Genomic DNA, 13,041 nt, shown 5'->3' with positions numbered 1-13,041 from the left:
TAAGAAAGACTGGAAAAGATTTGCAACATACTTGAAAAATTACTGTAAACTAAAATGTTAGCAGTGTTAGAATAAATTCAGCAGTATGAAGTATATTGAAATAAAACTGAAAAAGAGAGATTCAGGTAGGTAGCCGGGTTGGTGTGACGCAGTCGAAATAAATAAATTAAAAAATTGTCCAGTAGCACCTTAGAGACCAACGTAAGTTTGCTCTGGGTATAAGCTGAAGAAGTGTGCATGCACACAAAAGCTTATACCCAGAACAAACTTAGTTGGTTCTACTGGACAATTTTTTATATATATTTTTTTTATTTTCAAAAAAAGAGAATACGGAATAATTAGAATTTGGAGCGGCAATGGGTTAATAAAACGAAGCATGGAAGGTGGTGGAAAGGAAAATCAATGATAAATGTATGGTTTGTATTTTGGTTAAATGTCATTGTGCAAACTATGTAAAATTGAAAATGATAAATTTAAAAAGAAAAAAAGAGTTGCAAGTGGGGATTGAACCTGAGACCCTCCTACATACACTACCAGTGATCTATGCCCCATCCAAAGCAAGATTCTTGTCCTCATAGTTCTGAATAAAGGGCCCATGCATTCATCATTTATTATTTGTAGCCTCTCCTTTTAGAAGAAAATTAATTTTTTAAAAATTGTGTATGTGTGTTTTCCTTTGAATTTCAGAAAAAGGGAGTGAAGCGGAAAGCAGACACAACCACCCCGACCACATCAGCCATCACAGCCAGTCGGAGTGAGTCACCCACCCCGCTGTTGGACTCCAAGCAGGCAAAGGTGGTGGCCCGTCGGGAGAGCGGGGGCCGGCCCATCAAGCCGCCCAAGAAAGACCTGGAGGATGGGGAGGTGCCCCAGCACGCGGGGAAGAAGGGGAAGCTCTCCGAACACCTCAAGTACTGTGACAGCATCCTCAAGGAGATGCTCTCCAAGAAGCACGCAGCATATGCTTGGCCCTTCTACAAGCCAGTGGATGCTGAGGCTCTTGAGCTGCACGACTACCATGACATCATCAAGCACCCGATGGATCTCAGTACTGTGAAAGTATGTCCCCTGTTAATCTTGATTCATTGTGTTGATAGCCCACCTTTTCCTCCTCCCTTTTCACAGCAACCCTGTAAGGTAGGTTAGGTCAGGCTGAGAGAGGCAGTGGCTGTGAGCCAAGGTCACACCCAGTGAGCTTCATGGCCAAGTGGGAGGATTTGAAGTTCCTAGGCCAACACTCTAACCGCTAGATCACTTTTTAAAAAAGGCCTGTTAACCTTTTCATAGTGAAATATAAGGGTAAGTTAAAAGGAGAGTAGGAATTGTTTGCATGCCTGGATAGGGTTGTCCAAACAAAAAGGTTTTAAGCAAGCACCAGGTAGTGAAGGCACCTCCCTGCTGTCAATAGGCAGGGCGTTCTACAGTGCAAGTTTGAGTTCTTAAAAGCACAGAGTGGGCATTATGTGGCACATTGGACAGTGCCAATTCTATGGACTGAAGCAGTCAAGTGCTTATATATGACCAAGGCAATCTCACTGGTAAACTGGTCCCAAGTTGTTAAGGGCTTAATACACTAACCATAACTTCTTGAACTTGTCCCAGTTGCAAATCCTACTGATTATATTTATTATTTAATTCATGCCCAGCCCTCCCTCCCCAAGGAGCTCTGGGCAGCAAACAGGTATACAGTTTAAAAGAAAAAACAACGCTGGAGCGTTTAAAAACCATTATAATTAAAAACGGTTACAATTTAAAATGTTTTAAATCCAGTGATTTTGGGGTTGCCAGGAACAGTCTTCTTCAGCCACCACAAGCTTGGGTTAAAAGGCTCATACATCAATGTTTTCAAACCCCTCCTGAAAGTTAATAATGTTGGGACAAGTGCTTCTCACTAGGGCGGGCTTTCCTCAACCAGGAAGCCACCACAGAGAAGACCCTGTCACGGGTCAAAACTAATCAGGCAGCACCCAGGGACTACCATCAGAGGCAGCTGCCAGGGTGATGCTGGCATTGGATGAGGGGGAGTTGTGGCCTGGTCCATCAACAGTGGACTTGTTTTTGCTGCTCCTCCAATGCTTGCTGGCAGATTTCCGATATAATAGAATTTTAGGGTTCAGGGGTCAAGGGTAATCTAATCCAACCCCCTGAATTGCAGGAATCACAGCTCAAGAATCCCTGATGGATAACCATTCAACTTCTGCTTTAAAATCTCCGATGAAGGAGAGTCCACCACCTTCACAACATACATGAGCAAAACTCAAATGCCACATGACATACTCTCAGCTGTATCATTTTATTCCTGTAGCATTTCTAAGCATCAAAGGTGCTTGTAAATAATTGTTTTGTTCTCTGCAGTGACCATAGTAGTTTGTCGATGGTTTCCAGCCCTGCCCCAGATTAAACTCTGCCTTAAAAATAAAAAAAACCTTTCTGCATATGTGAATTCAAGTTGCTTAGGGCTTTTTCGACCTGTTATCCAACTTTCCCTCTCCCTGTTCTTCCTTCCCTCCCGACTTTCTTGTATTTGCAGAAAAAAATGGACGTTCGGGATTATCAAGATGCCCAGAGCTTTGCGGCGGACATCCGGTTAATGTTCTCTAATTGTTATAAGTACAACCCTCCAGACCATGAAGTCGTGGCTATGGCCAGGAAGCTTCAGGTAAAGTGATGGACAAAATGGAACCAGAACAGAGACTCAAAAACTGATATGAGAAATAAATTAATTTCCTTGTTAAAGGTGCCTATGAGGCTTTGGATTGTGCCTAATTCCCCTTGCCTGCCTCCAAAATAATGCATTTCTGTCCCTGATTTGGCCTGTCCCAGGGAAGTGACTCAGGCAGAGAAGCGACAAGCAGCCTCCTCATAGGAGCAGAGTGGATCATTTATGCACATCTGCATTGGGGACACTTTTAGAGCAGAGGTGGTCAAGTAAGTCCCGCTGGTGGGCCAGAACTTTTTCTCCTCTCCTCCCACTGGGCAAAATTGTGACAGGTGGGTGAGGATGCCGGTCTGTCAGTCACCTGATGTCACGGTGATATTGGGTGACCTGGTGGGGTTTTGGGGGGGGGTTGCCTGAGCAGTTGCGGGAGGTGGGGGGAATCATGCAGGCAAAGGCAGAGGTCTTTACAAGCACTGATAATCAAGTGGATGCCTCTGGTTAGCTGACTGGTGAGGCATTTTTAGACCAGCTGGGTATTTACCTGGAGGTGAAGGACAGGTGAGCTTGGTTTGGTTGGCATAATTGGGCCTATGGACAGAAGTGTCCCTTCTGGGGAGGGGAGGGGGAACTATCTTTTTTTGTAATGAGATTTTTATTAAAGTTTTTAAATAATACAATAAAAACTGCTACAAAAAATACAAACAGAATAAGTAGAATATAGAGTCCTCTCTTAAGAGTAATTTTTAGCCCTTACCACCTAAAGGGGACAGTAGCTCATTCCCAGCTCTCACCTGGAATCTTTCCTTTCTCCTCCCAGCATTTGGCCCTGAAAGAGTGACATTTCCATGTACATTAAAAATATGATTATTTAAAACATTCAGTCCATGCTAACACCCATCTTCTCTATTTTCTGTTAAACAATATTTCTTTTAAGTCAAGGTGACTCAGAATCAATCATTTATTTTCCCCACAAAAAGCCTAAGATAGGTTCCCGAATTGTTATTATTGGTACCTGTCAACCATATTTTTTCTTTAATATTAACTTTACCTCCATTAATTCCCACCAGCATTATTCCATATCAGCTGACAGTAAATTCTTCTGTCTGTGTCCATTTTAAATCTATCCAGTGTGGTCACATATTGGGATAATATTCTATATTTTTCTTACTATATATCCATTAGTCCATGTCCTGTATGTTCAAATTCCATTTCCTGTTGTGTTTCCATTTCCTGTTGTATTTATGATAGCATCCCAATCTGCTCTTCTAGGGCCTTTGTTTTTTGTTTTTTTTTTCCAAGTCTTTTTCCATAGAGAATAGCATAAATTTAGCAGCAGCATTCTCTGAATTCACTCCAAATTGACTGCAGAATATACTTTGTCTGCTAGAACTGAAGAAAGGCCAGGAATGAAGATTTTCCCAGTGCTTCCCCCCTCTCAAATCCATCAATGCCACATCCAGACAATTCTCCATATCACTATTTGTGATTTTATCTTCTCCTCCAAATCCTTGTATGGAAGGCATTTCAATTTCAGCATCTGCTTCCTGTAATTTAGCTATTTATCATCCAGTCCTGCTAGCTTTTAATCGATTTGGTTTGAAGCACAGAATTGGAGAGTTGGAAGGAGCCCTCAAGGGGCATCTAGTCCAATCCCCTGCAGTGTAGAAATAACAGCTAAATGTGAGAGGATTCTGCAACTAGGCTGCATCAAAGCAGTTTATGCCCAGTTGGCCAATATACGTCCCATCTTTTTTTGGGGGGTGTGACTCAGCAATGATGCTCTTGTGTTTCACATCCTTGCCTTTTTTCCAAATTGTTTATTTTTTTGAATGGGAGGTTAGGGAACACTGCTTCCAAGGAGAAAGTGGGTGGAGGGGGTGGGGAAACTCACTGTCATGGAAAGTGGTGATGGCCACCAATCTTAAATGGCTTTAAAAGAGGAATAGACAAATTCGTGGAAGAGATAAGGCTGTCAATGGCTGCTAGCTATGGATGCTTTAGCTGAGATTATTTGCATTGTAGTGGGTTGGACTTGATGATCCTTGGGGTCCCTTCCAACTCTACAGTTCTGTGATTCTTTGATTCTATGGCTGTGCTCTTTCTCTATGGTCGGTGGCAATGATATTTTTGAATACCAGTTGCTGGGAACCACAGAAGGAAAGAGGGCTCTTGTGCTTGGACTCTACTTGCATGCTTCCCTTTGGAGCATCTGGGTGGCCATTGTAAGAACAGGATGCTGAACTGGATGTGGCCAGTGGCTTATCTTATGTTCCTAGAAGGGTTGTGGGCTCTCTCTGCCCCCTCTACAAACCTCTCTCTTTCATATGCCCTCTCTCTCCGCACGCAGGACGTCTTTGAGATGAGGTTTGCCAAGATGCCGGATGAGCCGGCAGAGCCCCTGGCCCAGCCCCCACAGACGGCACCCGTTGTCAGCAAAAGCATGGAAAGCAGCCATAGCAGCGAGGAGAGCTCCTCCGACTCGGACAGCTCAGACTCTGAAGAGGAAAGAGCCACACGGCTGGCTGAGCTGCAGGAGCAGGTGAGAGGTGGCCCCATGCCAGAAGTCCTCTTCCACACCATACACAGTTAACCTGTGGAACTCAGTCCTGCAAGGCAGTGATGGCCACCAACTTGGATGGCTTTGGAAGAGGATTGGACAAGTTAAGGGAGGAGAAGGCTATCAATGGCTATTAGGCATGATGGCTTTGGTCTACCTACACTGTCAGAGGCAATGATGCTTCTGAATGCTAGTAGCTAGGAATCACAAGCGGGGAGAGTTGCTGTTACTCTCAGGTCTTGCCTGCGGGCTTCCCTTTAGGGCATCTGGTTGGCCACTGTCAGAACAGGATGCTGGAGTAGGTGGGCCACTGGCCTGATCCAGGATGGCTCTTATTATGTTCTTATGGTCCTTTAAAAACAAACAAACGTTGAGATCTCATTCCCAATGGGTTCCAGGCCAAGCTCCAATAAAAGCCCCTCTATACGTGAGCTTGCTTGACATTTTGGTATCTATGAAATATGTCTGTGAAAAAACCTAGTGTTCAGCCAGCACACATATGGTTCTAGAAGTCTTCAATTTGAGAACCACCTCAGCAAAATAACTTATTTTGGAGTATAAGTCACTTAGTCTCAGTTGGGCTGATCTGTAATATGAGAGCTACACTTGCCTCTGAAAAATTTAAATGATCATTTACTTGTTTGAAACAAGGTCCTGCTTTTTAGTGTTTATAAAGTAAACTGCAATGTGGCTAATATTCAGAGGCTTTAAAAAAATAATAATCCCAAAATAATCCAAACAGTTTTGGCTTACTAGGAACCTTTCTTTCTTTTTTAAAAAATTGGGTGCCTGAAGGCATACATTGTGTCGTTCTTATAATGCAAAAAATACATTATGAAAAAAGAATTGCGAGTGGGGGAAATGCTGCTGGCCCTTGCGTTTTCATGCACTTTGAGTGGCCTGGAGGGCTAGAAAGTTGGCCCTTTTAAAAGGAAAGAGAGGAAAAAATGAAAAGATTCTCAGGATTCCTTGGGAGACCAGAGTGTAATTTTGTGTGTGTTCATGTGGCAAATGCAGATTGCGGGATCCCCTACCCTTCCCCCCCCCCTTCCTACCGAATGGATTCGCACTCAGGATGCACGATTAGCTTCCTCGCCTGTCTTCTTGTTCACACAGGACTGTTCCCGATCATTGAGGCAGTGCTACAAGGTCAATGACTCCCGAGACTGGAATGGATGGAATGTATTTGTTTATTTTAATTTTAATTTTAAAATTTTCATTTTCTTATTGCTGTCCGGATATGTCAAGTTGTGTAGCATTAGCATAGCTATATATATATATAATATCCTATCTATAAGCTGTGTTGCTGTGTTGCATGTGAGATAATTTTTCCGTCCTGCTGATCCAGTAAAGCTCTGGGCTTCAGCTGGCAAGGTGGGATTCTGCAGGTGTTTTGATAATAAATTTGTTTTAAAATAAATTGGGTATGAAAGGGGAAAGAGAAAGGGTGACAAGAGGTCAAGAGCTTTGAGTTCTGATCCTTTTAACAGTCATGGAGGACGGGAATTTTAAAAGTACCTGGATCTGGTCAATGATGAGAGAATGCTTAAAGCAGCACTGGAGAACATCAGTGGCCCATCAGCTGTTTGCTGGACTAAAACTCCCATCAACCCCTGACTATTGGCCAAGATGGCTGGGGCTGATAGTAGTTGAAGTCCAACAAGAAATGGAGGGCCACGGGTTCCCCACCCTTTATCCAAGGAGAGGGATTCCACTCTCACATGAGGGAATGTCTCTTCTATATAGAGGCATCCTTCCACCTCTTGCATGCAGTAGTGGAATACTCCTTAGATCAGGGATGGGGGCCTGGGGGCCCTCCAGATGTTGTTGGACCACAATTCCCATCTGACCATTGTCAGTGTGGCTGGCGGGGTTGATGGGAGCTGGAAGTCCAGCGTCATCTAGAGGGCACCACATGTTTCTTACACCTGGTTTAGATAAGAATTGAGCTAGGTGGCCCGCTATAGACTATTTTGTTACAACAGTTTATATTCTAGAGGGCTTTTTTAGAGTTTTGTTGCTCTTGGCATGGCAGGAGAGTAGGAAAAAATGAGATTGTGAGCCCCCAAGGGCAGGGCCTCATCACTGCTTTTAACTGATGCTTATCTTAGGAGTTTTGTTAAAGGATCTGATGATGATTTAGACAAAGTCCCATATTTCAGTCCTCCTCCATTGGGCGGGGGGTGGGGGGAACCTATTGGCAGTACATTCTCTTCCACAGCCAGTGCTGCTGAGTCCATAGAGTGTTTGCAATCCAAAGCGATAACCCAGTGCTCCCACCAGATTTCCTGAGAATCCCACTTTTTTCTTTTTTTTTTTAATGATGGGCAAATTTCTAGTCCTCATGATAATTCTTTTAAAGGTGATGTCTCTGCTTCTTCCTGGGGTGGAGGTGGGACACACAGTGATACTGCTGAACCAAGTCTTATTTGTGTTTTAACACTTTTAAAAGGGACCCCTTGCTCTGTTTTTGTTCCATTTTTATTTTAGGACTATTTATTTTTATGTGTGTTTTTTTTAAAAAAAATACAAAGTTCCATTCTCACTCAATCCTTAGTGCCTGGGGCAAGTTAAAAATGCAGGGATAGAAAAAACAAAAATGACATTAGAAGGGACCCTATTCTGAATGTTGATGTGTTCATCCATCAGTTGATGGCCAAGCAAGGAAATGTTCGGGACTGGATGTTCACAGACCTCTTGGGGAAAAGACAGCCCCACAAGTGGGTAGGGGAGGCTGCCCGTAAGGGCATCTTTTCTGCTTTGAAGATTGGGGTTCCCAAACCTTGGTCTGTGGACTACCAGTAGACCACGAGCTTCATTCAGGTGGTCTGTGGTGTGTTTGTAAGCTTGTGGTTGAACATGGGAAAGAGCCCATCAGTCATTGTACTGAGAGAGGCTTTTATTTCTTTAGACGCAATGATGGCCAATCAAACCTTCCCACCCACTACACCCAAAATAAAATAGGAATTTAAAAAGATATCTTCCTATATACAGTATGGAGAAATGCAAGGTGCCGTTATGCTCTGCAGTTTGCATGGCCACCAGTAGGGGGCAGTGTCAACTACAGCATGAAGAACAGGTGAGCTATTTTAACAGGGAAGGGAAGCACTGCAAAGCACTTACTCCCTACACTAAAAAGGCATTCAACAAGGCTTAGGGGGAGGGGAGGCTCTTCACACAAAAGCTGAGCAAGCTCTTGTATGAAGCAACACCCCCCCCTCAATTAAACACAGCTAGAGTCAGGTTTAATGGAAGGCAGAGTGGTCCTTCATAAAGTGGTTTAACAAGCTGCTTTCTATTAACACCTCCCCCCTCCATTAAATGTGCCTGCAGTGAGGCTTAACATAGAAGGGAGAGGAGCTTCACACAGCTGTTTAGCAAGCCACTCTGTGAATTGCCACCCCCTCCTTTAAAAGGGGTGGGGCCTAGGGCAAGCTGTGGAGGGGGGTGGATAGGTGAGGTGTAAAGGGAAGAGAGGTTGGTCAGGTGTCGTGGAAAGCCAAAAGGGGTAGATGGGGTTAGCAAGTAAAGTGAACATGCGCGGTAGCTGCATTGGCACACAGCTGGGGAAGGCGACAGCAGGGGTGGCAACCCCTAGTACATTATAAAATGAAATTACAAGTTACCAAAAAAAAGCTTGGCTAAACAATTTTTAGCAGGCACCAAATGCAGTGTGTCTTCCTCACTCCCCTGGTGTCGATGCATTGGGAATATATCAGACAAGCAAAGCTGGGCTTGTTGCTTTCCCACCCTACGTCTGCAGGGTTGTTTGAGAACTGACACCTCCATGGGGAGGGGACCACATCTGGTGCCTCTTTGAGGGTTGTTGTTTTTTTTTACAGTCAAGTGGTATACAAATATTATGCAATCAATCAATTGGGAGAGGGGGGTATGAAGCCACTGCTATCCATGCAGTTGTAGCCCAGATCATGGCAGGCATATATAGAGCCACCACACATGGGGTGGTGGAGGGGCTAGCTTTTGGTTCTCGCCAATGGCATTTTGCCAGGAGCACTGCTTGGTGGTAGCCCCTGTAAGATCCTGCAGAAGGTGCAGCCAGTGGTGAGATGATTTGTAGATTTGAGAGAACATTGGCAAATATCCCTCAGCCACCAGGAAATTAAGATAAAGGTAAAAGGGAGAGAATTTCACCCAAATTTGATAGTTGTTGAATGTGATTTCTTTCCTCATTAATTGATGGAGAATGATCAAGGTGGGGTGGGAAATGCAGGAGGGATCCCCCCGGCACAATTTTAGAGTGGCTCATTCCCTCCAAGGGAGCTGGCTCTGGAGCAATATGGCCACCTTAAGCTTTTACTCTTCCATCTTCCCCTGCCAGTTGAAGGCTGTCCACGAGCAACTTGCTGCTCTCTCGCAAGCCCCCGTGAACAAGCCAAAGAAGAAGAAGGAGAAGAAGGAAAAAGAGAAAAAAAAGAAAGACAAGGAAAAAGAGAAGGAGAAAGAGAAGCACAAGGCAAAGGCTGAGGAGGAGAAGAAGGTGAAGGTCACTCAGCCGGTGAAGCAGGCCCAGCAGAAAAAGCCACCGGCCAAGAAGGCCAACAGCACCACCACCGCAAACAGGTAAAGGAGAGAGGTGTAGTGGTCTGGGGTTACTGTTTCTGCAGTACGGTCCCTGTCTCTGATGTCACGGCCTAGGACCCTCGTACCTACGGGACCGCCTCTCCTGGTATGCCCCACAGAGGACCTTAAGGTCCATATATAGCAACACCCTAGAGGTCCCAGGCCCTAAGGAAGTTAGATTAGCCTCAACCAGAGCCAGGGCCTTCTCAACACTGGCTCCGGCCTGGTGGAACGCTCTGTCTCATGAGACCAGGGCCCTGCGGGATCTGATTTCTTTCTGCCCGGCCTGTAAGACAGAGTTGTTCCACCTGGCCTTTGGCTTGGAGCCAATTTGATTCCCTTCCCCTCTTTTTCCCCCCTTTCTCCTCCTGTGAAGGGGCTGCATCCTAATGTTTTAATGTTGTATCTTAATCTTTTAAATTGTATTTTAATCAACTTGTTTTTATTATTGGTTGTTAGCCGCCCTGAGCCTGGTCTTGGCTGAGGAGAGCGGGGTATAAATAAAAATTTATTATTATTAAAGCCACCCAATCGGCATTAAATGGGGCCTTTTTAAGTCACTGAAAAGTGTGGGAATTAAACTCTAGTTCCCATTTACAGAGTTACGTAGAAGAGAGCCCGGGTCTGACCCTTTCATTAGTTCCCTTTCCCTCCTATAAAAAAAATATGGAAGACACTCCCTGTTTAAAGCTTAAATAACAAACAACTTTTACACAGTGTGCTTGCACTTGTTAGATTAAATATACAAGGCAGGCAGATGTTACTTCTATTACTAATACATATCACACCTAAGACAACAAAAGACTGTTGCAGACTGACCTAACTCTGAGGTAGACAGCAGCATAACGGAACATATCTGCTGCTCCGACTGTGAAGACTGTTAATAACTGCCATAACTGAACCAACGGAAAATAACTGCCACGGCCTGTGACATCACAGAGTTCTATAGCCCTTTGTGAGCGTTAACCCTTTTACTTAGCGATTTGGATGCTTCATCTCATGAAAAAAGAAGCTTCCTCCTGCTCTGTGCTGACTGGAACTAATCTGAAGGAAAGGAGGAGTTGGTCACAGAGGATCAGCTCCCAAGTTTGCATGGGAAAGCCCCCCCTGAGGAGGAGGTGGTTTTTTGTTGTTTTTTAAAAAATAATTTTTATTTTAAAAAATTCTTGCGTTACAAAAGTACGGGCGTTGTCTCTATTTCCATAGAGTCTTTTCTGCAAATCAGTTATGTTCAGTGTGAGACATTGATGTTGTACACAGTATAAACTTGGGAGGAGAAGAAAGAGGAGGGGAGGGGGTGGTAAACATAACATTATTTTACTTAAGTGTATGTGTGAGGTTTTTGTATTGGCGTGACTTGGGCCACCTGCTCCTTATAGCACTGCAGCTCCAGCCCTTTGTAATTAGTTGCCACATTTTGTGTGTGTGTGTGTGTGTGTGTGTGTGTGTGTGACCCAGTTTTATGGAATATTAATAGCACATTTGCAGAAATTGTTTAAGGGGGCTGAAACCAATGCTAGCCCTACTCCGTGTAGATTCACTGAAGTTGATGGCCATGATGAACTTGGGTACAATAATTTCAATGTGTCTACTCTGAGTAGAAATTAGTTGGGTACTGCTCTTCATGTTTGGTGCTTGTAGAAATGTTTTCACGGGAAGTGGAAAGAGAGAGGGTTTGGTGAGTAACACAAGCAGGGAAGGCAGCCCCTAGTTATTCCCTGCTTATGTTGCTCACCAAACCCTCTCTCTTTCCATTTCGCCACAAACCTCCCCTCACAGTGGGGAGCAAATTAACTTTGCAGGCAATAATAGCAAAGTAACTTTGCAGGCAGCCGAAGAAAGGCGGGAAACAAGTTCCTGTGGCCTACGATTCGGATGAGGAGGAAGAGGGACTCCCCATGACCTACGATGAGAAGCGCCAACTCAGCTTGGATATCAACCGCTTGCCGGGGGAGAAGCTGGGCCGGGTGGTACACATCATCCAGTCAAGAGAGCCCTCACTCCGGGACTCCAACCCTGATGAAATTGAGATAGATTTCGAAACCTTGAAGCCTACCACGTTACGGGAGCTGGAGAGATACGTCAAATCCTGTTTGCAGAAGAAGCAACGGAAGCCATTCTGTAAGTGGAGGGAGCCTTCCAGGACCCATCCTGAAATGAGCAGGGCCATATCTTAATTATTTTTATCTACCTATATATTGCATTCATATTCCACCTTTCCCTCAAAGGAATTCAAAAAGGCATACATGAGTCTCTTCCCCCTCCTCATTTAATCCCCACAACAACCCAGTGAGGTAGGCTAAGCAACAACTGGTCCCAAAGGTTGTAAACAATGAACTTCTTTTATTTTTAGGGGATGGCCCATTTCTCAGTGCCAGAGCCTATGCTTGCATGCAGAAGGTCCTGGGTTCATTAGAGATGCCATTGAGGTTTAAACCTGGGGCCTTCTGCATACAAAGCAGATGCCCTGCTACTCAGCTATGGCTCCTCCTCTAAACATGGCATGATTCTAATCCTCATAGTTCTGAGGAAAGGGCTGGGTTATGTAATAGGAGCATAGGAAGCTGCTTTATACCGAATCAGACCCTTGGTCCATCCGGCTTGGTCCATCTTTCCCCAGCCTTACATGGAGATGTCACTGGGCATTCAACAAAGCAGGTGCTCTACCATCTAAGGCCCTTCCCTCACTCACAGTGGCATAACATGGGTTGTCAGCACCCAGGACAAGGTCCAAACCCCATCTCTCTTCCTCCATCTCTGTGTTTGCCTTGACCTTCCCCACCAGCCTGTCAAAAGAAGCTTCCTTCAAGGCTGTTCCCCCAGGGCAACTGCCCCAATTGTCCCCCACACTACTCCACTTCTCAGGTTTTGGAGTTGGGGAGATGCTATTGCATAACCCACAAGAGGCCATCTGGCCCTCCCCCATCCAGCATCTCTTGGGAGTCATTGGCATGAGGATGCAAAAGACAGTGGTTGCTGACTCTTCCTTCTCTCTCCACATGTCACCAATTGTGCCTTTCTCCCCCGCAGCTGCGAGTGGGAAGAAGCAGGTGGCAAAGTCGAAGGAGGAGATTGCTCAGGAAAAGAAGAAGGAGCTGGAGAAGAGGCTTCAGGACGTCAGCGGGCAGTTGAACAACAACAAGAAGCCTGCAAAAAAAGGTGAACAAAACCTCCTCCCTTCCTGTATGCATTTACTAACTGCATCTGATTCCCTGTTTTGTCCTCACAACTTTGTGAGGTAGGT

At 44.9% G+C, this 13,041-nt stretch overlaps 1 protein-coding gene and 1 long non-coding RNA gene across 9 annotated transcripts in view; one reads left to right on the top strand and one right to left on the bottom strand.

The window, feature by feature from the left end:
- Positions 1-13,041, top strand: part of BRD3 (bromodomain containing 3) — a 36,164-nt gene that overhangs the window by 16,775 nt on the left and 6,348 nt on the right. For 4 of the 6 annotated variants that reach the window (XM_053374215.1, XM_053374218.1, XM_053374217.1 and 1 more), the window contains exons 6-12: positions 688-1,059; positions 2,531-2,659; positions 5,007-5,198; positions 6,333-6,398; positions 9,556-9,797; positions 11,626-11,918; positions 12,828-12,956. In XM_053374215.1, coding sequence (XP_053230190.1) covers positions 688-1,059; positions 2,531-2,659; positions 5,007-5,198; positions 6,333-6,398; positions 9,556-9,797; positions 11,626-11,918; positions 12,828-12,956 — 1,423 coding nt within the window. The remainder of the gene's footprint in view (positions 1-687; positions 1,060-2,530; positions 2,660-5,006; positions 5,199-6,332; positions 6,399-9,555; positions 9,798-11,625; positions 11,919-12,827; positions 12,957-13,041) is intronic. The other 2 variants (XM_053374220.1, XM_053374221.1) reach the window with 2 other exon arrangements.
- Positions 3,446-10,910, bottom strand: LOC128406665 (uncharacterized). 3 transcript variants are annotated; one of them, XR_008328567.1, is made up of 3 exons: positions 10,617-10,910; positions 6,272-6,382; positions 3,446-3,485 (listed from the first exon to the last, which is right to left on the bottom strand). It is a non-coding gene; the product is annotated as an uncharacterized LOC128406665 (long non-coding RNA). The 3 variants fall into 3 exon arrangements; XR_008328569.1 differs by having other exon boundaries at positions 3,450-3,485; positions 3,828-6,382; XR_008328568.1 differs by lacking the exon at positions 3,446-3,485 and adding an exon at positions 5,196-5,567.

This window comes from Podarcis raffonei, chromosome Z (genome assembly GCF_027172205.1).
Source record: "Podarcis raffonei isolate rPodRaf1 chromosome Z, rPodRaf1.pri, whole genome shotgun sequence".
Lineage (NCBI taxonomy): Eukaryota > Metazoa > Chordata > Lepidosauria > Squamata > Lacertidae > Podarcis > Podarcis raffonei.
The sequence above is the reverse complement of the archived record's forward strand: the minus strand, read 5'-3'. Positions and strand labels throughout refer to the sequence as shown.